The following is a 25,836-nucleotide window of genomic DNA, read 5'->3' on the forward strand; positions in this document are numbered from 1 at the left end:
TCACTATTAAACGTTATTAGAAGAAACAAGTATGTAGCATAGACAATAGGTGAAGTCAGCGCTGGTACATAGGTTCCCTAATGCAAAACTGCTCGAACACTAAGGTCAGGGTAAGTTTTACTTCCAAAGGCAATTGTTTTGCAAAATCTACACAAAGTTAATTCTCTTGGCTTAATAATATTTTCCTGGATACCTAAAAAATCAACCCTGGGACAGAATATTATATCTACCTCCTGACCAAACAAGAGGAAGTAGAGAACAGGTCTTTTCTGCACATTATTCATATAGGCACATTAATAGGTATCTATGTGTTAGAAAGAACTGTCAAGTTCAAGGACTGCTAAAAATGTCCATTTCTACTTTGGTAGAGAAGATAGCACAATTTGTCTTCCTATTCTGTTTAATCTATACCAAACGGAAACTGGAATAGGCATACGGATGTGGGGGAAAAATTAAAAGCTCTGTCTTTAATTAAAAAAACATTGCTTGGAAAAAGGTTTTTTAATCTTTTCTCCAGAGGCATTAGAGAACACCCAAGTTCTAAAACAAATACCTAAAGGAATTATCAGATTTCTGTATAATTTTTTTTATGGCGAAATAAAGAGATTTCACTTCCTATAATGACATCCTCTGGAACTTTCTGTTGGAAATAACATTTGAGTCCTACAGACATCCTGTTCCCTGACTATAGTTTGCAAATCTAATCTGACCAGCCATTGATATGGCTGATACATACAGAAAGGAAATGGACTTTCTTTAAATTATTTCAACAACTTTGTTTTGCTGCCAAACTAATAGTATGATTTGATTGCCTGCTTGTATGAATTTTCTTATGGCGTCATCTGAACTTACAGAGTTATTGATTTAAATTTAATTATAATTAATTTGATGCTTACATTGTTTAAATATAATTAGCTCAATGAAAGTTTAGCAAATTTGCATAATAAAAGGCTTAGGGAAGACACATCTTTTCCTTCTGTTTTTATATGAAGTTGTCTATTCTGAGAACCTATCATGGTGTCAAAATCCTAACATCAGAAAAAAACTCAGGAAAACTGTAAATGACACACTTTTGCTTAAAAGCTATTATTTAGTCTTGTTACATCTGCAAAAGAAAGGAAAAATCAGTTCCATCACTAATTTCTAGTCTTAATCAAAACAGATGTGAAAACTGATTAAACATTTACAAAATAGAAATTCTGATATTTCTTTTATGATAATTTTCTTTCACATTGAATCCTTAATAGGTTTCTTTTTCATTTAAGACTTGTGAGGAAATAGGTACAGAGGTCTGTTTTCTTCATGTAACATTATCAGTGCTTTCATTATTAGTCTTGTGAAGATATGAAACAATCCAAGATCTCCACAGTGAACTGAATAGGCAAAAATACAGTTTAAAGACAGAAATTGTTTTTTTTGTTTACAAATAATGTTTGTTTTTGTTTTTTGTCATTAAGGTCAGTGAATGGGAACCAGAAAATCAGAAGTTAATTGCATAAACTGAAATGCATCAGATTTACTTTATATTCTATTTAGTGATTCAAAACAATGAGAACTTCATTTAAAAAAAAAAACCCACAAACCTGTATCCCAGCTGAACAAAATACTAAAGGCAGTAATTTCCAAGAGGGCTCAGAGCCAAACACATACATAAGAAAGACATGAAAATGTTTATATAAAAGCATAAAAGAACTTCACTTGACTTGCATGACTTTTTGTATCAAGCATGCTACAGCAGTCTTTTGATTCTAATATGAAACTATAGTAAGGATCATTGCACTAATGCGTGAGGATTTGTGATAATGTTGCAGAAATTTTACTGTCAAAACTGAACTGCAGTGTAATGACTTTTGTTATCATGGTTTCTAATAACTATTCAGAATGAATTGACCCTACATATGTTTTACTGCAATAATATGTCACTTATCCTGAAAGTAAAAAAAAAAAAAGGAAACGAGAAATCAATAGACTCCTTTCTCCACATCCTCTGTATAATATGACCTCTTGAACAGAACCTGAATATGAGAGTGAATTTTTACTTAAATTTTAAACTAATAGTAGTTTTCAGGGAGATTTTTTTAAAATGCAGATTACATGAACAAAAATAATTCTTAAAGTTCTGTTAAACAGATTCAAGTAAATAGTTTGTTAGCACATAATGATATATCCCTATATTTTGGAATCAACCCTAATTTCAAGAGAACAAACGGATGCCTACAGTACAATCACTAATTTATTAGCAAAATACAATGGAAGTAAAAGATTTCATTCTTGGGATAGGTATTCCAAGATTGCCCAGAATAAAAAGGATATGGTAAATAACTAGTTTTGGTCATGATGCACACAAGTATTTCTGGCACTAGTTTGCAAACCTGTTAACATTTCCAGAACAAATTCAAAAAAGAACATTTGAAACTTCAACCCTTCCAAGTGAATGTTGATACTGCTAGCTAGCTTTTTGATTTCAGAAGCCCAGCAAAAACGTAAAATCTCATAGAATTTGTTAGAATTGAAGAATTTGTAGTATAATAATAGGGTGAAGAAAACAAAGGCAGAAGCGTACTATACACCTGCAAAAACAAGCGTATAACCAGTGCTACATAGTAACTTAATTAATCACAAGAATTGAAGGAAGCAGAAATTGCAGCAAAGTTGAAACTTGTCCATGTGTTTTCCATCAGGCTATTACCTCCTATAGCATGATAGGTAGAAATTTAGACAACAGAGGGATATGAATACCTTGTCTCAGCCACTGCGTCTGAATAGAAGTATTAAATAAATAATCCTTTCCTCCTCCAATAGAATTCCTTTGCATTCACTATGCAGAAGAGAGTATTATACTTTCCATGGGCATAGCTCCTCGATTCAGTGGTGTGTATCCTCCCTGTTCTTAAGTGCACCTTCCTCAGTACATAGAAGCTTGCAAGATCATGACAAAACACATCATGTTACCAAAGACATTATTTCAGCTATCAAGACAGAGCCTTTTCTGGGGCTGAACAAAGCAGCTGCATAGGATCCCAAAGTAAACCTACTTCATTAGTTAAAGCAGTTACTACATCCACTTAAAATATGCCAAACAATTTAATATTAGTAGATTGCTTTTAGCATCAGTATACATAAAAACTAGCTTCTCATTTTGAGTATAATAATATATAGTAATAATATAGCATAGTATAAATAGTATATAAACAGTATAATAATAATATATAATAATATATATATAGGATACTAAGAGAAGAAAGTCCTCAGGATTTAGGAATGGATGAACACACTTCTTGAAGTCTGAACATTGTAATGCAGGTATGTAGTGCAACACCTAGAAAAATCATTACTGTGATACTCCCTCAGAATTGATTTTCCATTGCAGTTGTAATTCACTTTAAAAAAAAAAAATAAATAAGAAGAAAGAACACCTTCTTTTTATGGGCTCTGTATGTAGTCAGCACCTTCTTTCCTTTTGTCATAACTGCTAAATACACTGTGATAGTGATAGACGTGTTTTGCCTCAATTGCTGGACTAGTTAGTCCCTTAACATAGTGAAGTTATCAGAAAGGAAGTTACAGTAGTTGTCACTGTAATTCACAAAATTAATATTCTCAATAGAGTTTCTCATCTTCGTATATATATTGCTACTAAATGGTACTGAGGACTGTCAGCCTAAATATTCCCATCACTAATTTCTACCATAAACTAGGTACACATGTTGTAATGCTGCTTTTAAGCTTCTATAGAATAGTATCATACTCATAACCATTTTCTTCATAAACAAGATTTTAAAAAGCCAAACAAATGATTATGTGGCAGAGCTGATGAAGCTAGATCCTGTTGGTATTGCAATGCAATTTTGCTATATTTTACTATGTTTATTTTATTGTATTCAAATTGAGAAGGAAAAAAGCAATAATATATGCCAACTCATTTGCAATTTTGTTTGCTTCCATATTACCTCACCGAGATGTATGATAATATCACCCACACTGTGTCCAGAAGAGGTAAACTGCTGAGTGGGAAATCTGTTTCACAAATATTACCAAGAACAATTACATCCAGAAGGCATTCTTATATCCAAAGAAATTAAAGGTCCAGATTACCTAACACAGATATATTTTTCTTTAGAAAGCATTATAGTGAGTATGCCCTAATTTCGTATTCAGAAAAAATATTTTCAATTCCTTCTATAACCCACTCATGCTAAGAAACATCTCAGTGCTCATAGCTTTGCCTTTAGATCATATTTAGGGAGCATAATTAGCACTCGCTTGGTGATGAGAAATAGAACAGAATTTCTTCACTTATTTCACTTATTTCTTCACTTATTTATGTTTTGATCTTCAACTTGTTCTCCAATACTCTTATCTCTGGGAATGTATGACTTAAACATATTTTTGTTCTTGAAATATAGAAAGGTGCGTAGTTAACAAGAATACCTTAGAAGGAACAAATTGAAATTCAAAGTATGCTGAATTTCAGAGTCAGAGATTTACTGAGGTGGTCTGTGGGAAATGAGCAGTGGCTGAAGATACAGGTATAGGACATAAGAGGGACTAAGGGGACTAATACAAGCAGAGTACTACTAATAATTTGAACTTCACATTTCATTTATTTATTTGAAAACTTCTTCACTGCACTTTTAGAAAATGAACTGAAATACTAACGTTGACAGGACCTGATTCCTGCATCCACGACCAAAGTTAATAAACATTCTTACCTGAAACTGTTGACATTAACCTACAATTTTTGTACATGATTACTTACATGTATACTAATTTTCAGAAATACAGACATGAAAGACAACCAAGCAATAGTCTGGTTAACATACCTAGATAATATTTTTGATTTAATTATAGTTAATGCTGATATAGTCAATGCTCATATTCTGAGATCTATAGCTGCAAAGCAAAGAAAAAAAGAAAAAAACATTTGAAAATGGTTTTACAACATCTCGATTTATGTTCCACAACACTGTTAAATTTAAACAAAAAGAAACCCTATTCAAATGTAACTAATTATTCAAGAGAACATGCCTCAGCAGTATACCTCCACCATGGAAGTCATCAAACTAGATTTTAAGTTTTTTTTCATTTTCATGTATATGTTTTCTACATTAAACATTTGCAGTGTCTGATTATAGCTGTTGTAAAGCTCACAATTCCCCTGAAAGACTATTTGATAGAAATGCATAACGTTAGGGTGCTGGATACTATGCTGGGTAATACAGTTTTGTACAAAAATAAATACACTCCAGGTTTAAAAAAAAAAAAAAAAAAAAAAAATCAGAACTATGACAATGAATAATTAATAGCTTTTATAACAGCTCTGCAAAGTAAAAAAAAAAAAAAAAACCAAAAAAAAACAAAAAACCAAGCAAGCAAAGAAGTGAAAATATAAAAAATGTTCAAGAAGAAAAAAAAAACACGATAGTTGAGATATTGCTAGCATATATTCCATTGGCATTATTGATCAAATGCATTTTAAATAGGAAATACATTAATTGAATGAGTGATGTTGGCACTTTACCTGCTGATGATCTCTAAATGAATCTTCCACCTTGATTCTACTGTCGTAGAGTTCTGTGAGACCTTCTTTACAGTTTAAGTAGCATTTCTGAGACATTTGATATTCCTGAGCTAGCAACAGATTTTCTCTAATAATTTGCTCCAGATTGGCCTAAAGAGAAAAGTAATTGATTACACTCACTAAAAAATGCCATTCTGAGAAACAAAATTACAGTTCACTTCCACAGTTTCTTTGACTCATTCCCTCATGAACATCTCTAAAATATAGATAAGATTATTGTTTCAATGAAACCAATAAGAAATCTATAAACGATTTCACAGTGTTTAGAATTTTGCTAAAACACTTATACTGAAATTAATACTATTAAAAATGGTTTCCAGAGAAAACCATTATTTTATCAGGAAAATAAACCAAAATAAAGTTTTAAAACAGTTACAATAGAAACTACTAGAAAAAAATACTCTTCTACCTTACTACATAAGTCCTCTTTCTGCATAAAAATTATTTTGTCTTAATTACCAAAAGATCCAGTAATTTTTTTCACATTTTACTGTTTAAATCTCTTTTTCCGTGTTATACAAAAAAGGAGAGAATGCAATAATCACCTTTTTTTTTTTTTTTTAATAAATAATTGTAAAGTTTCCCAATCGTAATTTGATTGACTTGATTTTAAAGTCTAATTTAATTATCAGCCATCATGGTTCGCTACCAGGTGAACTGTTTGGTAAGTGTGCTTCCATAATCAGACCAATTTCCATTGTTTTTCAAAATGATCTCTGAATTTCCTGTAATTATAATTCATGACTTTGCAACAGTTGTAGAATTTTCTAAGGTATTTTATCTAAGTTACACAGACAATCTGATTTTATTTAAAATTGACTTACATCAAGGAATTCTGCTTTCATTTTTATTTTTTCATAAAAACATGCATTTTATGAGAGGGAAGCCCAACTGGACTTATCTGTAGTTAGATGAATGAAAATTTCTTCTAGCTTCATAAGTACAAAACAGGATGCCTGATCTCCACTTTTAAAAATATTTTTTGAGATATGCTTTAAGTGCATATCCCTAAAATGTATTTTTAAAATAGGATAGCGAGTGGTGATGATACCACCCATTAGAGAAGAGAGATGCACAAGGAAGATCAATGGGCAAGCTTAACGCTTGTTAAATTTATGTAAGCTGTTGCCTGTTGTATTTGGGAGGTACTTCTGTTAAATTCAGATGCACATAATAAAGTGGAGGAGTACAGGACGGCTTACAATTATGTACAAGTCTGGGCCATCTAATTAAACCAAGATGTCCATATGAAGAATGGTTGCTGTAATCTAAGGCAATATTTCAAAGTCTTATAACACAGAAGTTTAAAAGTTTAGTCTAAAAATTTCTCAAGTTAGAAAAGTATGGTTACAAGTTGAGTTTTTATGATTTTTATGGACGATTTGTAATGCTATGTGCTATGGAAAACCCTTGCTGACAAGCAGAGCTATCAGAAGAGGTAGAGCAGTTGGAACAATGCCACCATAAGGTGCTCCTTGAATGGAGCCTCTCTGTCCAGCAGGAGAAATGGCAGCTTTCTCTTTTTCTCTGATTTGACAGTCAGAAACCATCAAGTAATGGCAATGCCAAAATCCAAAGAAAGAGTTCGTAAACCATTGTAGTTGCATTTCTGGTAGGAGAATACTACTCTGGTAGTATTCAGCTGTTACTCTTTTCACTTCCCTGACACTTCTTCCCTTTGACAGAACACTGTGCAAATCAAAAGATACACGTGAGGCAGAAAAGAAATATTGAGCATAAAAAGGTTTAGATTTATTTTCTCAGATCACTGGTTGATGGTTCAAGTCATTATTTATATGTGAATACTAAAAGAGCCAGACTCTATTGCAGCTAGTCAAGCTCTATTTGGAAGGGCAACACAAACGCATGAGCTGGGACCATTCTAAAAATCACCAATGTTTTAGATACAAATCACCATATGTTATAGATACAGTTTTGCCCAGAGCCAAAGAAGACTAAGGACTTTCAATAAAATGCAAGCCTTGCTTTAATATCTTCCCTGATTTTTTTTTTTTAAATGTATTGAATTACCAGACTAATGAAGTCCCAGTTCTTCTGGGTTCACAGTGCATAATGCTGAACAAGTCTCAAGTTTTTTGAGTTTACTCCCTAGAGAGTAATTCAGAATCTCACTTTTTAAAGACAAAGCTATCCAAGGGAAATGCCTGAACAGATTCACAGCTATCCCACAGAGCTGCTTTGAATTTGGGAGTTCCCAAGACAGTTAGCCTGCTAACAACTCTTTTTTTTTTTTTTTTTTTTTTTTAATATACAATGTCTTAATCAAGATATATTTACTTGCCTATCTATATTTATACACATTTTCAGAAAACTTATGCTAGAAAATTGCCATGGTTATGCATTCAAATCTGAAAATTCTTCTGTGCAGAACCATCACTCTATGTGTCATTAAATACTAAAATGCTATGCCATCTTCCAGAAATCTCAAGCTTTTTCTAAAGCTGATATTTTCATAAACAAATATACAATGACCGATATTAATATACTGACATTCAGTGCAAAAAACAAGTACTGTTTTCAACATTGACAGCATCTTCGCATACATAAGGAATATTGGGAAGTCAAAGAAAAACTTGTTTCTGGAATATTAACATCAATACAGTTATTTGCCTCAATATATATACACCTGAGTCTAACCTAGTGAAGTCCTACTGTTTTGTTTTGTTTTTTATATATAACTTAAAATGATTCAAACATTTTAACATGAAAAAGACATATTTATGAGCACTCCATCTTTATGAGAGAGAGGAACGATCAAACTGCAACCAAATTTGGTATGTTTCCTATTCTAGCAAAACAGGGATATGAATATCAAGACTTACGATATAGTCAGATAGATATGTAAGTAGGTAATCATTGCATTTGATACACCTCTGGTAGCTGAGCTTCTGAATTTGAAGATTTGCTAACTGGTAACAAGCCCTAAGATTCTTGTCTTTATTCTCTTCGTCAAAATTTGAAACCATATACTACTTATGATATGCTAGTCTTCACCAACAGGTACATTTGAGCTCTTTGGACATTCAGGAACTGATGTGCAAAATACAGAAAAAATACTTTCTACATTTCTCCATTAAATGAAGTTACTCTCTTCAGTGAGAAAAACAAGTAGAATTCAGAGGAATTTCCTGAAGGCTCTTACATGAAATAAAACTTGAGTCTCAAAAGCAGATAAATCCAGATGAAACCTGAAAATATCATAATAAAAACAAATGAAAGAAGGTATTTCTTTGCATTTTCTGTAGCTAAGGTGTGCGGAGCCTTGTGAATACCAAAAACATAGATATTAAAAAGGGACACAAAATATCCACTGTGGATTATTAAATTAAAAAAATTGCAAAAAAAAATGCAACTGAATATCTTAATGTTGGGGAAATATTCAGGAGAGGAGATTACAGCCTTCTTGCCCTCTTGCTATAGACAACCTGAGTAAGTGGTATCAGAGGTGGAATACTGGGTTAGATAAAATGTCTACCTGATTCAACACATACGCTTTTTTCCTCAGTATGTCCTCTTACTCAACAACTTAGTTTCTATCTTTCTGGAACAGTAGGAAGCTGGAACACTTTTCTGTGTGTGATGAACACAGTGGTTTTCTTGTCTGCCATAACACAAACCCACACTAAGACAATAGAATACATGGAAGAAAAAAGTAGGAGAGACAAACGTTTCCCCAGACTTAAAAAAAAAAATAAATAAATACATAATTGTCAGCATAATGGAAGTTCAGCTGGACAATAAGGAAGAAAATGCAATGCCAAGCAACATGAATTATCAGTCCAGTATTTCAGGAGATATGGAATTTATTGCAACAAAAAGCTCCAAATAAAGATCACTACTAGCCTTGTCCAACTGAGAAAAAACTGGGAAAAAAAAAAAAAAAAAAAAAGAGTGAAAATGAACATTAAAGACATTAAAGGGAACGTTAAAGGGAAACTGCAACTTGGTGTCTGCAGCACAGAGAAGATGCATTTCATGTTAGTCTTCCATTCTTTTATATACATCAGTATCAATCACTTTGTGTTGCAAGTAATCCAAGAATTATTTTATTGATCAATTTTTGTGGCAAAAGTTTGTAAAGGATTGTGGAGAGAAACCTTAGGATCAATGAATTTGTCCACATAATGATATACCAATAAACATGATATAAATCCCTGTAGTTAACAAAGTCGATCATCAATTTGAATGTTCATTTCAACAGTGAACATTCACAGCAGAGCTTTATTGAAAGATAAGAATAATTGATTTTGACAACCAGAAGCATCAGCACAATTAACCAATTATTAAGGGATCTATATTCATCGGTTATACTACCTAAATTTAATATTTTGAAGATTTCCCCAAGCAGGAATGACTATTTTTTTGTACACAGGAATTATCCTTTTTGCACAACAACCCAGAATATGAATTGCAAAAGAAATTACTTAAAATTAGTTGTTCATGTGCATCCATCCCTTTAAATCCAAAGAGCTTCTTCAGTAGAGTTAGTTATGTTTTTCAGTAGCATCTATTACATATATATGTCCTTTTCTCAGGGCACAGTGAGAATGGCAATTCCAAGTGCCTTACAGCCAGCACAGTACAGATGTAATACACCTGGCAAATCTCCCTGCTACGAAAAAGGAAGTTACTCTAAAGCAAAAAAAATGTGGGACTTTTTTTTCCCCTGCCTATGTTGTTACAACTAATGCTTACCAGCAAGTACTTTGGGTCCTACAAGTCACAGAAACTACAACAGAAGGTACTAAGAAACTAATGAGTATTGATACACACACCATACCTGGGATTTTCTACTGATGTTGCTGGTTTGCAATTTATGCAACAAGAATCATGCAGCTACTCCATAAATCTCTAGCACTGCAATTCTTTTCAAGGACACTGCAAGCATCTGAGCCTGCTTAAACAAACTATAACATGAGTGAGGGAACTTATGCTGTTGATATTATATACTGATCTAATACGTATTTTAATGGTCTCTGAGCTGAAATAGGTCTTCCACTGTATCTGATACAAAGCACAACTAACAAACATTGCTCAGAGTTGCTGAAACGAATATTTCTTCTGAAATACTTTTTTTTTTTTTTTACACAAACATAGTATGAATTTGTGCTTTATAATGCTTGGATGGCATCTTAGAAAATAAAACTCTGAAGTATATACATACACTGACAGGAAAGTGAAATATTGTATTTTTGAATAATGTGTTAGAGACCATTTGGAATAAATTAATTACACTTCCACTAATGAGTACAGTGTAAAAAGTTTTCTGATGGATTGCATTTATCTTACCTGGAAACTAAATAAAGAATATTGATGCCAGGTAGCTTTTCACTGATAACATAGCAGTTCAAATGGAAGTTCCAACAGTTTTGAAAAAAAGTAAGTTTAATACTTGTAAGGACTTGAGTGGAGAATTAATATGGGAATAATGCATTAAGCTCTTGGAGAAAAAACAGGTGAATACCAAGCTACTAATACCATAAACAAAATAAAATTAATGAGTTTATGCACAGACATGTCTGCTTTAATGCTATGTTTCAAAATAAATAGTATTTAGCACTTCTGGGTCATAATTCTAAAAGGCAACCAAACTGAAAAGGATTTTTGTTTCTTTATCATATGCAGACTTTTCCATGTATGGAATACTCTGAAACTCCTCAAAATAAACTTTGGCACAGAAACCAAACAGCAGTTATACTAAACACAGTCATAGAATAAGCTCAGAATACTCTAAGATAATTTAATGTTGATGCGTCCAAAAATCTATGATTAAAATGGTGCAGAAGAGCTGAGGAAAACTAAAAGAAAAAAAAAAATGAAGTACTAGAAATAATTATGTATGTCCTGCTTCCTCTTCAGTGCCTTGGAAATGAAGCAAAGGGATAAATCTCCAGAGGTCAATGCATTAGAAAAGCAGCTAGTATTATCCTCATGTTTTTGTTTTTTTTTTCCTTCTATTCAAGTGCCAAAGGAAAAATATTTTCTTTTGTCTTTGGTAGTAATGAGCTCTGCCCTACAGACTTTCTGAAAACTTGCTTCAGAATCAATTGCTTCCACAATGATTCAACGTAAAATAAAGATTGTTCTGCTCCAGCATTCTTCTCACAGCTATAGAGATTCAATAAATTTATTTAGTTTGTGGTACATATTTCGTGGGATCTTAGCTGAGATAGGGCAGATTGGTCCTTATAGTAAGGGCTAATCTAGAGCCACGATTAAAGATGAAGGTCACTGTCTGCACTGATTTTAGATTGAGAAATGGATAAATCATAATTTAAAAGTCAAGAGGCGTGAAACAAGCAAAGACCATACTGGAGTACATAGCAAAAAAACTAAACAAACAAACCAACTTTTTTTTCAATTTTTCAAAAGGAAAAAAAAACCAGATCTCGTTGTGCTGCTTCCCACCAATGTGTCTTCTTCCTGATGGTAGAGCAGAGAATCGGAAACCTATATACAGTCTATGTTATCATGACCTACTTCAACTGACAGACCTTTGGAGAATCAAGGTGTGATTAAAACACCATGAGAAAGAACTCTAAGATTTGAACAGGTCTCACAGCTGATGAAGTATTTTTAGTCCTATCATTATCTGCAATTAAGAAACCCTGATTACACGGAAAAAAAATGCGTATTGTGGAGTCACATTTTTTCAAAGACAAGAAGTAACTCTTCTGAAATTCTTTTTCTAATACTTTCAATGAAGCTCACAAGTTATTTCATCAGGTCTACCAGGAGCTATATTTAAAGAAATCTTGAAAAAGCTGTCATTCAGAACACAAAGCGTTAAATATCTTTCTCATATCTATCACATATTTGAAAAACTTGCCACTGCTCTACTGAATAGAATTTTATCCTAATAATGCTCTTCAATAATTAAAAAAAATTGTTCTGGATAAGAGACAAATATAGTTTTCATATTGAAGGAATTAAGAATGGGAGAACTTTGTCTAGAGCTACTTCAATTTCAAGATCAGTCATGATTACAAAGGTTCAGATGCAGTATTCATCTTTAGAAAGCAACTGAATAATTCCTGTTTTCACATAGGAAAACTAGAATTTGGCAGTGCTTATATACATTTGACATGTACACCTTAAGTATGGGCAAACTCAAGGGACACGCAGGAGACTGTGTCTTCTATGATCTTGAACATATGAATATTGAGATATGAGATCAGACTTTTGGAAATTCTCCTCAATATCTCCTGGGGAAAAAAAAAAAAAAAAAAAAAAAAAAAAAGTGCTCAGAAGGACACTGAGGAATTGGTAGCTTCTAAGAAGATAAAGAAAATGAACTGATTGAGATGGGATCTTCACAATGCCTGATGCCAGGAGTCTCAGTACCAATTTGCTGGCACCAATTTGATATTCCACTTAAGTCAAAGTCCTTTTCTTTCTTGATATCATGGAAAGACATTGGAATCAAACACCGAACTGGAAGTACGAGCATAACACCTTCAGGTAGTAGGGGTCAGTGGTTCCACCAGTGGTGTCAAAAATGCAACTTCAGAAGGCACAGGAACAAATCAGTGTACCCACAGAAATGAAAAATAAGTAATTAAAGTGAGCAGAACACAAGTGAAAGCTCACAAAATAAACTGAGTAAGTAACACTGCTGTTGCAGACAATATGAATGACAACAGACAATAAAACAAAAATGAAGAGCAGACATCTTCCATAGTTAGCATCAAAAGCAAAAGTGTACCTTTAAGAGATTTTATTACAAGTGAATTGGAAACAATTATTATAGTATATAAGGTCAGTATATCTAGTATTGATTCAAGAGGATTTCATTTGATCTGGTTCTGAATGCTAATGGAAAAAAACATCAATCATTCAAAGACCAGAAAAGTTAAAAAGTGAATCTTTTAGACAGCTATGCAGGTGGTAGCAAAATATTTCTATATCACAAGAGATAAAAACTTCTGTTTTAAAAATATTTTTGCTTCAAAACCAACATTTGTGTTTTATGGAAAATAATACAAAAACAAAAAATACAAAATTATTAATTGGAGCAGGATTATATAGCCTAAAACAATAACACTGAATTTAGACTCCTGGCAATAGATTCTTCCATGTGGAAAGATTTTATTTCAGGAAAAATAAAAGCTACTTATTTTAAATGAAATCCATCTATAAATATGATGAAACATAAGTTGATATAAGCATAAAAAATATTTTGAAATTAGAAAGAATTAAGAATTCCTCCAATATTACATCCTCCTCCATACCTTAAGACTGTATGCTTTATCTAAAAAGAGAGCTGATGATTTCATTATTGGTTTCTGCACAACATAGTTTTAGACTGTTAAACTCAAACTTATTTGCCTATTATGCATAATTAACTTTTCCTCTAAATCATCACACTTTGATTATATATACCTTTCAATATTTTTAAAGCATGTTACAACAGAGAGCTTCTCTTTCAGTGATATTCTGGAAAAGATGGAACTGCATGGAATACCCATTTATTTATTTCATTATGACCAGTTAAATCTTTATAAATGTTCTCCTTTTTCTTACACACTTACGGATGGACAATTCTGCATCACTAGAGGAAAAGGCTAACTACTCACAGGAAGGTAATTAGATACACACTTTCTGTCATTAGAAAAAGTAATATTTTTGTATTAATGGAAAGCAGATGAAGAAAATAAATACCAAACCCCCTTATTCAGATACTAACACAAAAACCAAACACTCTTTCTATTGCACAGACAGAAACAAAGAGAAAGGTATCAAAGTATCAATAAACAGTAATACTGAACAGAATACCTGTTACCTACACATTTCCCATACTGATAATTTATGTCTCTAAAGTGGCAGAAGCATGTGAATAAAGATTCATGAGATAATTATTCAAGTTTTTCATTAAACTCATTGGAAATCTAAAAATATTTTGTTGCTTCATTAAATGAAATGTGCAAATTGTAGTAGATTTAATAGAATAATGTATTTCATTTTGACAAGCCCTGTTGCTTACCACAGAAATATTAGCACTCAATTCTGGCTTTGCAAATACAACTATTTACATTTCAGAGTACACTGCATAGTTAAGAGTCACCTTTCAGCCTTTGCAACCAGAATCTTTTGTAATTCTTTTAAAAACAGATACTACTAACTCATCGTCCCTCGATGACAATTAATACTGACATTTTCTTCTAAAGAGATGTTTGAAATGAGGGTTTGTAGATCCATATTTTGCCTAATGTTAGTCACCTACTCTGGTCCACTGACAACCAATTTGGCTTCAGTGAACTTCACCACAGCGATGATGCACATGACTGACACCCAGTGGTCTTCTTGGCTGAAATTTCTTTTAAACAAACCTGTATCCGGACATTTAAACATCCATCTTAAAAGCTGAGCTTTTGTATTTTTATTTTTGAAGTTCCTCTTAGACCTTCCATACAGATACATAGCTAGTCACTTTTTCTCATGGAATTCTGAAAACCAGCAGCTGATGGAGAAATGCTGATCTTCTTACTTTGACTATTTTTATAAGCAATATTCAGATAATAATTAAAATTAGATTTAAATCTGCTTTTTAAAGTTCTAAGTGAAATCTTTATACAAAGTTTACTGAAAATAAATATCTTTTCTTCAATTTAGAAAACCTCACTCTCACTTCAAAAGCAAGCAGAAAAGAATCCTGTAATTCCGATCTGACTTTTAGCAGGTTTTTATGTAAGAGAGAATGCATCTTCATGCATCTCTTCTCCAATTAGAATAAAACTTCTTAAAATTTTGAGAAACATAGGCTGGAGAACGTTTCTCTGAACAAAACCAAACATACAATAAAAAACTGAACAAAACCTATTTTTAACGGACATAAAGTAACTAGTTTTAATACAAACACTGTCATCTTTCTTCATAAAAACATCAGAAGTATCCGGTACACTTAAGTATTAATGAAGTTAAATATTAAACACAGAATATGACTATAATGTTACACCAAATGTTCAGTTATCTGGTTAGAACAGGTCTGTACTGTAGATAAAACAGATCAATAAGAGCGTAGGAAAGATGAGTATTATATGTCCTAAGCAAGTATTTATAACATGTACAGACACAGCTCTGTATCAGTGCAATATTGTGGTTATCTGTACAATTATGTTTGTGCCTCAGGCTCTCTCTACCATATTAAAATCTTGCTGAGTGGAAGCCTGAGAAATCATTACTCTACCCTACAGAGTCCTTTGCACAAGTTCCTTGCTTATGAAACCTTTTATCCCCTGAGATTACCAGTTTTTTCTTTTACTTGTTCTCCTTATGATGAAACCTGAGATCTCCCTTATCATGGAGAACTTAACTGTTTAAAACCTACAGACAGGCTCAAATTATAGAGAACAAGTGAGGCAATACACACAGATCAATCACAGAAAAGCAGTAAGAAGTATAAAGTGCCTTTAGACAGAACTATGTTTTATTTAATGAACATTTACCCAAGGAATAAGACATCAGATGAATTCTACTTTTTTGATGCCCAGCCAACAAGTTATGAATGAAGTTGCTGTATGCTGGAGGTCCTGCCTGCCTTGAAGGCCGCTGTGGGAGGATTTGATTTCTAGAAACAAACTAAGGATACAGAAAATAGCTTGACAGCAGCACCGATGGGAAAGATTTAGGGGCATGGGTTGATGAAAGATTCAACATAAGTCAGCAATGTGTTTCTTCAGCCAAGGCCAACTGTATCTTGGGCTGCATAAGAGAAGAATGACCAGCAGGTTGAAGGACGTCATTCTTTCCCTCTATTCCACTTTTGAGACCCCACCTGGAGTGCTGTGCCCAGTCCTGGAATCTCCAACACAAGGAGGACATCTATCTGTTTGTAGCAGGTCCAGAGGAGGGTCATAAAGATAGTGAGAGGGCTAGAGCACCTCCCTTATGAGGACAGGCTGGCAGAGCTGGGGCTCTTCAGCCTGGAGAAGAAAAGGCTCCGAGAAGACCTTATAGCAGCAGTACCTGAAGGTGACCTACACAAAAGCTGGGGAGGAAATTTTTATAGGAGCAGGTAGCAAGAGGATGAGGGAAAATAGTTTTAAACTGGAAGAGGGAAGATTTAGACTAGATATTAGAAAGAAATTTTTTACTGTGAGAGTGGTGAGACACTGGAACAGGTTGCACAGAGAGGCTGTGGATGCCCCCTCCCTGGAAGCACTCAAGGCCAGGCTGGATGGGCTTTGAGCAACCTGGTCTAGAGGGAGGCATCTCTGCCTATAGCAGAGGGTTGAAACTTGATCTTAAAGGTTCCTTCCAACCCAATCCATTCTGTTTCTGTGAAAAGGGGCCCAATGCAAAGAAAGGTCAATGCACTAAAGCGTATCTGTGCACACACTGCCCACAATATTGTGCAATGGTAGACAAAATTTATGAGAATTTGCCTACTCAGTATCATCAGATTTCAGGCAGAGCACAGTCAAGCTCCAAGAAATCTTCCAAACTCTTTTGACATTGACCACAGCACGTAAGGCTGACATTTACTGGAGAAGTAGAGTCCAACATCAGAAAACAACTGCTAAAGCCTAGAAGATTACAACTTCTGCTGGCTGTTCTGTCTGGCATATATCACAATTTAAATGAAGCCTCAGAGAACCCAAACTTCAAATCATAAATGGTGTCATAAAATCTAATGCAATAACAGTACAAAATGGAATTATAACAATGTTTATATTAATTGCCACATTGCATGCAAAATATTTACATGAAATTGTGAGAGAATTAATAATGAGTGTTCTTTATTGAACACTCATTTTAAAATCAGCAAAACCTCAAGAAAAATAATAGTTCACACATTCTACTAAAGATATATTCTTCGCAAGTTTTCAAATCAGACTAATACTTTTACATTAACTGCTATAAACAAGCAAGGACAATTGTAGAAAATTTCTTAAATTAGGTATAACAATTTTTTGTCGTTAAAGTTTTGCAAAACCTTACCAGCTCAATCGATTTGTGAAGTCTGGCATTTTCTGTATATAACAGGAAACACGGATATAATATGTTCCAAACAAGTAGCTATAATACACATACAAAACAGTGCATATTTTCATTCATTTCATTCATGTACATAATTTTCACAAACAGTTCAGAGGCTATTTATATAATGGGATATATTTATTATTTTCCTCAGTATAGTATGTATTATAATTTTACTTTTATATATATATATATATATACTTCGTAAATATATGATCAATAGTGCAACTGTCATTTGACTTAGGGATGTAGTTAAATGGAATAAGGAAATAGCATTAGCTTCAAACTGTTTTTTCTGATACCCAACTCTGAGCTTTTCTGCAGTTGTTTTGTCTTCTAGCAACATTCCTTTCAGAATTGTCATTTTCAACAACAATGGTACAGTACCTGTTCTACATAAAAGCAGTACTGCAGTCTAATTGGCTCATTCTTGTACTCTCAAATGAAGTCAACATAACTGAGGGCACAAGTATGGCTATGAAGAATAAACTACATTCTTGTGTTTTGGATAAGCCAAAATTGAGCTTTACAAATATCAGACTAAAAGCACAAACCTGTATGCTCTACAAGTAATCTCAGAACCAAAGCTACTTTCAAATAAAGCTTCATCAGAAATACCTTCTAAAAGTACTTTTACCCTTGTCTATGTATGAATGTACAGTTCCTTATGGTGAAAAATTTTATCTCTCAATATTGTGACAGTACAGCCATTACATGAATGAGCAAAGTAAAGGGAGCCAAACAATGCCATTTCCTCTTCAGCTACCAAATCTCAATAATAACAACAAATGTTCTTAAAAAACAGGAAAGGAGGGAGATAAGGATTAGAATGTATGTGTAGATTACAAAACCTGAATAACTTCAGTGATCAGGAAGAAGTATTTTTTTCTGTCTTTGATGTACATATCTGCAACATGAATGCTCCAAGCAGTAAGTCCCCATATCCACAGTCATCACAGAAGCAATAGCTGAGTTCAGGAAAAAGAATCGCTATCTCATGCTGCATTCACTTTGAGTCTTCCTCAGTATTGCTGAAGTGGTCCATGAGGATATAGATAGAGGTTCAGAAGACACAAAGAACAGAGGTGCTTTTCAGCAAAGCACTGATACAGCTTAGTTCTGATGATTGGATTCTAGTAAAAGTGAAAGGCTGTATTTAGATTATTTCACAAGACACCTTGACATATTTCATTTTCAGCTCATATTTTCACGCAAAGATGGCCACCTTAGCATCAGCAATTAATATGTACTATTTTGCATGCCATCTTAAGAATTTAGTGTTTCTACTATAAAGAATTATCTAGATGTCAAAGTGGAAAACACTCATAGTTCTACAGGTCTTACCCATGGAAACAGAAACACTGACTGTGACCTAAGTGAAAGTCAGGAAAGACCACAAAGTAAAGCACAGAACTGCAACACTAGGAAAAACATCAATGGCAGCAGAGTCAAAAGGATCTGAAGTTTTCACCCATTTGTTCTTCATAAGGTACATATCACACGTGATTCTACTTCAAGCAAGTGATAGACATCGCTGGTTTTGGAAGAACCATTTCTCTCACATAGCAAAGGAAAAGATTTTACTGCAGTGTTTTCTAGTACTATCATAAAAACGGGGATAGACATTCGCACCGTAACAAATGTGAATGCTTTTATCTGTGGGTTCAAACTCAAGATAGTCAAGTTAGTCTCAGTGTTTCCAGCTATCCAAAGCTCTTCCTTTTTTAGGATAGCTTAAACTGTTTCTATTTCTTATAGAATCAGAGCAAGCATAAACCATGTGTCTTTGTTCTGTTCACAAACCCAATAATATTCACTGATGTGTTAACGCACCTGGTTACCCTTGTACAGAAGGTGCTCGTGTTCTCCCCCTTGGATAAAAGACTAATCATCAAAATGCAAAACTGTTCAAGACCACAGTGCACTTCTTTCAAATTCTGGTTTTAATGGTAAACAGTCAAATCCTCATGGCATGTAAGAGAGGAGGTCTCAATACAGTGCATTATCTGTAATAACCATATAGTAATAGGTTTCCCATGGTTGACCACCTACCAGCTGATGCCAGAGAAAGACATGGTCTTTGGACATCTTACAGACTGATCCTTATAACCAGAGTTGAAACAGAATACAGTGCACACAGTGTAACGTGCCACTAAGATGCCAACATCCAGCCTACGTGAGAGGTGAGGCTGTCAGGCATTATAAAATGTAAGAGAAAGAGAATCTGACGCTAGATTAAACACTCTTGAAATACAAACACAGGGTTGTTGGCAAATGTGCATGCAAGGCAGATGACCTTCTGGATTCAAAGAGGGATTTTCTGTGAGCCAAGCAGCAACCTGAATGAGCATATCAGCCCTTGAGGACAACTTGCTGTTCTGACGCCCATGACTGTAGTATTTGAAAGAACAAAAGATAGGGTACTGCCTTCTGTGTAACTCTCATCCAGATTTTCAAGAATAGCTTTAAGTCAATTAAAAGTATCCGATCTTTATAAATGACATGAAAGCAAAATGCTATTTTTAAAAAGTGTCAGATAAGAAACCTGAAGTATGTAAACACAGCACTATAAGTGCATTAAAAAAAAGGCTACTGAAGAAGAAAACAGAAGATCTGTGAGCAAACCATTATCATAGAAAAATCTCTGGCAATCAGATGTACACTCTCACTGTCTGCGCTCTTGTGACAGAAATGGCAACAAGCCACTCTATCCTACAGTCCCATGATAAGCATGAAATGCTGGGGCATGAAATTAAAACTTTGACTTCTGTCATGGCAGAACCCTGTGTTTTTTCATATTCAGAACAACTGTTACAATTTCCAACACTATTATCTGAAATATAATGTACTCTCTGACATACTTTAAATAACACTATGAAACAGCCAAAGAAAAGCGTTATAAAACTAAGAGATGAACTAAAATTGTTACGACTGTTATCTGCAGATAGCACTTTTAGACACATGGGATACTATGTATTTGTCATAGAGAACATGATATCTAACTATGCAGACACATAAGAAAAATGTGTTATATTTGATATTCATATCATATCAAAAATGATATGACAAAAATGCTAATGAAATTATAACCTGTTTTTTCATTCTTTTCAGTACAACTGAAACAGGAGCTGCTTAATGACTTATTCCTCACATGCCCTTCAAAGCCCACTAATTTATTCTAGTGCTGTCTGCATTACCTAATGAAGATGATAACCTTAGCTTCTCTATCTTCAAATTCTTTTCTGCTGCTGCCTAGTATTTTAAATTAAATTGCATTGAAATTACACCCATTGTTTTTGCCCTGCAACCCAGAGTTCATTTCAGTTCACTTTATGTATCCCATCCTCAGGGAAAGGACAGCAGCTATTTGGAGTTCACAGAGTATATTGTCTTTGAAAATCTATACACTTGGGAGATCATTAGATATCTGGAAATTAATACATTGTTTAGTATGGTGTCGCAAAAATCCCCACATGCTTTTTGTCCCCAGTTATTTTCCAGTAACACCTGACTAAAATAGCTACCATAGAGGAAAAGGGAGTACTGAGAGGAGAAATGTCTAAGAGCCATATACCTATAGAACATCACTGCAAGCAAAAAATATCACTACCTCCCAGAAGTCCCTCTTCTTTTGGAAGACCAAATATCATCTAAAACCACTTGCAAAACAGAAGGGTAGCACTTTCTTGAATAGCGTGAAGAGTGGCACATTAGGTTTGTTGTGCCCCCCCTCCCAAGTCAGACAATTTCATTGCCAAGTGTAAACCTACAAATAGCCTGAGCTTCTCAGTTTAGATAAGATGACATGAAGTTGTCCTGTGTATCTGCAAGATTTCAGGAAGCCTACTATAGCTCCTGATTTGCACAATGCTTAACTGTCCTCTCATGAGCAACAAATCGTTCAAAGAGATACACAAATAGAGTAACCAATTCCTGCATGATTTCATAATCCTTTTAAAAATTGAAACTGTACTCAGTATATGATGGGATGCAAAGAAAAATAAAGCTGTGAAGATTAAGTTCACCTCTTATTTTAGAATGTTTCATGAAATCATAAGGCTTTCTTAAGGCTTTATTAAAGACTGCAAAGGAATATAATGGCAGAAGACTTTTATGCAATGAAAGAGAAAATATGGATTTACCTATAGATTTTTTTTTTCCAGTTATTACTACAACATTTTTGCTGCATTACCAATAACTAGAAGATTTCAATGTTAAGACCTCTCTCTGCAACAAGTATTATTTTCCTGTTTTTCAAACAGAATCAAAACCCAACAATCAAATCATTGAGAAGATAGATTGCAGAATGTAAATGCCCATCCACTGCCTCAGTGAGAGAACTAGACTGAAAGATTGTCCCACATATTAACACAAGTGACAGTGCTGGATCTAAGCATTTAATCCACACTGAGTTTTAGGTGAGACACCACATACTATTTCTTTTCATCTGTGAGGGGGCTCAATGTAACATACTTTGTATTGCATTATTTGTTTCTCTTCAGATAAGACTCATGCATTAGTAAACTGAGAATTTTCTATCTGTGCTCTGCATGACTGGGAGCTGAACATTCATGTTAGAGAAAACTGAAATAGTTAATTTGACTAAAGCAAATATTGTTTTTCTTTTTTTTTTTTAGTTCATATCACATGGGGATTGGTCACACATAATCATATCAGTTACTAATTTAGATTGGTTAGCCTCTATAGGTGCTTATTATATAAATGGCAACACACTATACAAAACAGCTATAATATAAAGCTTCTCGTTCTACACACAATAAAAAGAAATACAATGAGGACAATTAAGTAAACCTAATCTTCTCTAGCCCTCAGCCAAAAGTGTAAGAAATATTAGGTCTGTCTCCAAGATGCCTTATAGATACATAAATGTTTCATCATTCTTGCATTATACAGCTCCTTTCTCTTGGTACATAACCAACTCTACTCATGAAGACTTCAAAAAAACAACAAAAAAATATATGTTAACGGAACAATATATCTGAGCTTTGCAACCGCTAATCCCAAGCTCATGTAAAACTATGTGATCACGTGCTTACTCTGTTCCTTTGTTCTAGTGCAACAGCACTGCACAAGAAAGGTGCTGTGGGCACGATATTCCTGTAGAAGTTTTCTTTTGGATGAGATATAAATGGAAGGTCCTACCCAAATTGGTCATTAGCAATCCCAGGGAACTCTTCATAAGAGTAGGTGTGTTAACTTCAGTCTCCTGGCCGTATTCCAGCTCAGGTAATTACATTCAGCCTACCTAATTTCCCACTGCAATTACAAATGCAGAGAGATCCTTAATTTCCAGTCCCAAGCTGCTGTGCAGTGTTGAATGGTTGCTATGTTTCACCCAGGATAGCTGCACTTCAGCACACTATGTATAAATTGTGACAATCTGTAAATCACCTCAGAATGATTTGAGATGGAGGTGTTACTTCAATTAGAATAATCTTAATTTCCTGGCACTGATCTCAGTATTGCTTTTAAGAATCCTTTAGAAGAAAACCTTCCTGGTGCATTGGACAAATCAGGCTAGGCAACATTTCATCAGTCGTAAGTGCAAGTATTAGAACTGCATATATGCAAATTGAGATACATATATTTTTTAATTTCCAGCAATCTTCAATACAGTTTGCACCATCAGTAATACAGGAAATGTAAGAGCACAGTTCCAGTGTAACTTTAATGACACATCCCAGCTATAAAACTTCATTCTTACTATTAACATCCCACCAAAGGCCTTAGACACGCATAAACATAGCACTCTGTCAGTGCTGTTTCTAAAGCATCAATAAGAGGTTTAGCAATACAGTTAAATAGAGACTGTTTCTAAAATGAGCTACTAGAATTCCCATCAAAACCTTAACCCATCTTTACATAGTAAATGAATAAATTCACAGTTTCCTCAAAGTCTCTCTCTTTAGGCTTCATGTCCAAAGACTAACCAGATTACCACTGAACCGAAAAGTTTCTTGCTTTAAAATTCAGGATCATCTCACTCCATAATTTAGAAAATGAAGGAAAAGAAAAAGAATATCTGAGATGAGTAAAAAAGGAAAGGAGGTGAGGAGTACAGGCTTGAAATAAACAGAACCAAAAAAGTGAAGTCCTGTTTTATTCTGTAAGAACTACAAACAAGACTGGTAGGCAATCACGGCTTGGAAGCGCTCTCTTGGCACTAGTACACTACTTTACTTTTACTAGTTCAGTGCAGTACCTTGTGACTGAAGTAAAATTATATTCTGTGTCAACTTTATGCAATTTCAGTGCTGCCTTCAGTGCCACTGTTTGACAATGGGAACATACTATTCGAGAGTAAAGGGTTCCATAAAGGGTAGGTGGAAGAAAATGGAAATCCAACACCGTTTAGGGAAATCAGTGAATAAATTACAAAAACTGTCCATTTGCCTGCCCTTTTTAATCTTACTGTCGTATTCAAACTATTGGGCATGTAACTGAATATCTCAACTGTACCTGAGGAAATAATGGAGCGTGTCTCTGCAGTAAAACAGAACGGCACTAAACTGATGAGTTTAACCCAGCAGAAAGAGCGGCTGTAAACATGACAAATGCCTGCTATTGATTTCAGGTTTAATTACTCTGTGCAGCACTGACAAAGCCCATCAGATGTTGTTGTGAAGTGTAAATGGAACAAACTACACTTCACTGCCCATAGGAAACTGATGGTGTCTGCAGTTTGCATTGTTTACTTTATCCTCCGTAAACTTCAGCCTTGATCAAATTAACAAGTGCTACTAACCTCCAACAAACTACATTGCACTATGATTTTACAGCAACAGCCTTGGAACAATAGTTCTGCAGCATTTCATTGATAACAAATGACTGGTTAATGACAGCATAATGGCAGCTGCTGAACCTTACTGTCCAGCCCTGCATGTCCTGCAACCAAGGGTACCAAGAATTTTTAAACACACATCTTGCATTTCCTCCTATTTAGGGAGAAAGAACAGATTGACTTAATGTTATAACAAGTTTTTAGCTAAAATATATCATCCAGGCTACCCAACAAGCCTCTATTTTCACTAATAGCAACAGAACAATAAAACTAGACCATGTCTATAATGGCATAGCTATATGCAATAATACTCTGAAATAATCTCCTTTTGCTCAGATACGCAGTCTTATCCAACCTCAAAGCTTTATGGTTCTCTGCTGTCTTCCTCTTTTTCACCTTTCACTATACTTAAGTCTAGAACTCAGTAAAGATAACAAAACCTAAAAAAAAAATTGTACCAATTTATACCTGTGGAGAAAACTGCCCTCTTTTTTAAAATTTTTACTTTTATTTTGCTCATATACAATATCATTTCCTGCCTTTCACCATGATGAGACTGAATTATGCTAGCTTATTAATAAATGCTGTTGTTCATCTTCTGAAAGTTTACTCTCCCCAGGATAAGATTCCACCATCAGAATATCTAAAAACATCATTGTTTTGAGGTACCTCTTCCTTCCTTAATGTGTTACATACAAAGGGTCTTTGTTACAAGAGAACTGTTTAGGAAACAGAAGACTTAAATGCCAATGGAACTGCAGTGACAGAAATAATGTCTTCTTAGCTCATTTAGGTACAGCAAAATCTGTGTCTTCTAAGTGCTGTTCAGCAGTCCCACAGCTGTAAGATGTTCTCTTTTGTTCTACAAAGTTATTCTCTGGTTTAAGGTAATTATCTCCTTAGAATTCAAAACAAAGTGAACACAGCACGTATACACAAATGGGCCAAGTAACCTGGACAGTCTTATTTCTTCCAGTAATCTGCAGACTTAAGAGAACTGTAAGAGATGGGAAAAAAAAAAAAAAAAAAAAAAAGTGAGATGTGAAAAAAAAAGGATGTAGTTGTCGCTGACAACTACTGTTAAGCAGAATTGATTTTCCTCACGTGCCCATTTTGAGGAAGGCAGAATGCAGTATAATCCCCACAAGATCTGATGCCGTAAATAAGGAGTGCAGAATTGCTGTCCCAAGACAAGCATCAGAAAAAGATGCCAACTCAGTAGTATAGTGCTATGCACAGGCAAGATGAAGAGAGAGTGATTTCCCATGAGCAACGATTCTATCTGCTCTTCTAGAATGAAGAGCCACCCTGGCCTTAAAAAGGATGCTAGAAGCCTCTCATATCCAAATTCAAATGTTGTATGCCCAAATATAAAGTTTTAAACACAGTTTTAGTGGTATTATTGGGAACAGGAACCACATCCCATGAGGAAGGAAAGACAGCAACGTAGATC

The 25,836-nt window shown here is 34.3% G+C and overlaps 1 protein-coding gene across 1 annotated transcript in view; it reads right to left on the bottom strand.

Annotated features, from left to right (window-relative positions):
- CCDC178 (coiled-coil domain containing 178) overlaps positions 1 to 25,836 on the bottom strand; it is a 164,047-nt gene that overhangs the window by 46,197 nt on the left and 92,014 nt on the right. Inside the window, exon 19 of the mRNA XM_042869483.1 lies at positions 5,522 to 5,671. Coding sequence (XP_042725417.1) covers positions 5,522 to 5,671 — 150 coding nt within the window. The remainder of the gene's footprint in view (positions 1 to 5,521; positions 5,672 to 25,836) is intronic.

This window comes from Lagopus leucura, unplaced genomic scaffold (assembly GCF_019238085.1).
Source record: "Lagopus leucura isolate 7727_CA_CO unplaced genomic scaffold, USGS_WTPT01 Super-Scaffold_100002, whole genome shotgun sequence".
Taxonomy (NCBI): domain Eukaryota; kingdom Metazoa; phylum Chordata; class Aves; order Galliformes; family Phasianidae; genus Lagopus; species Lagopus leucura.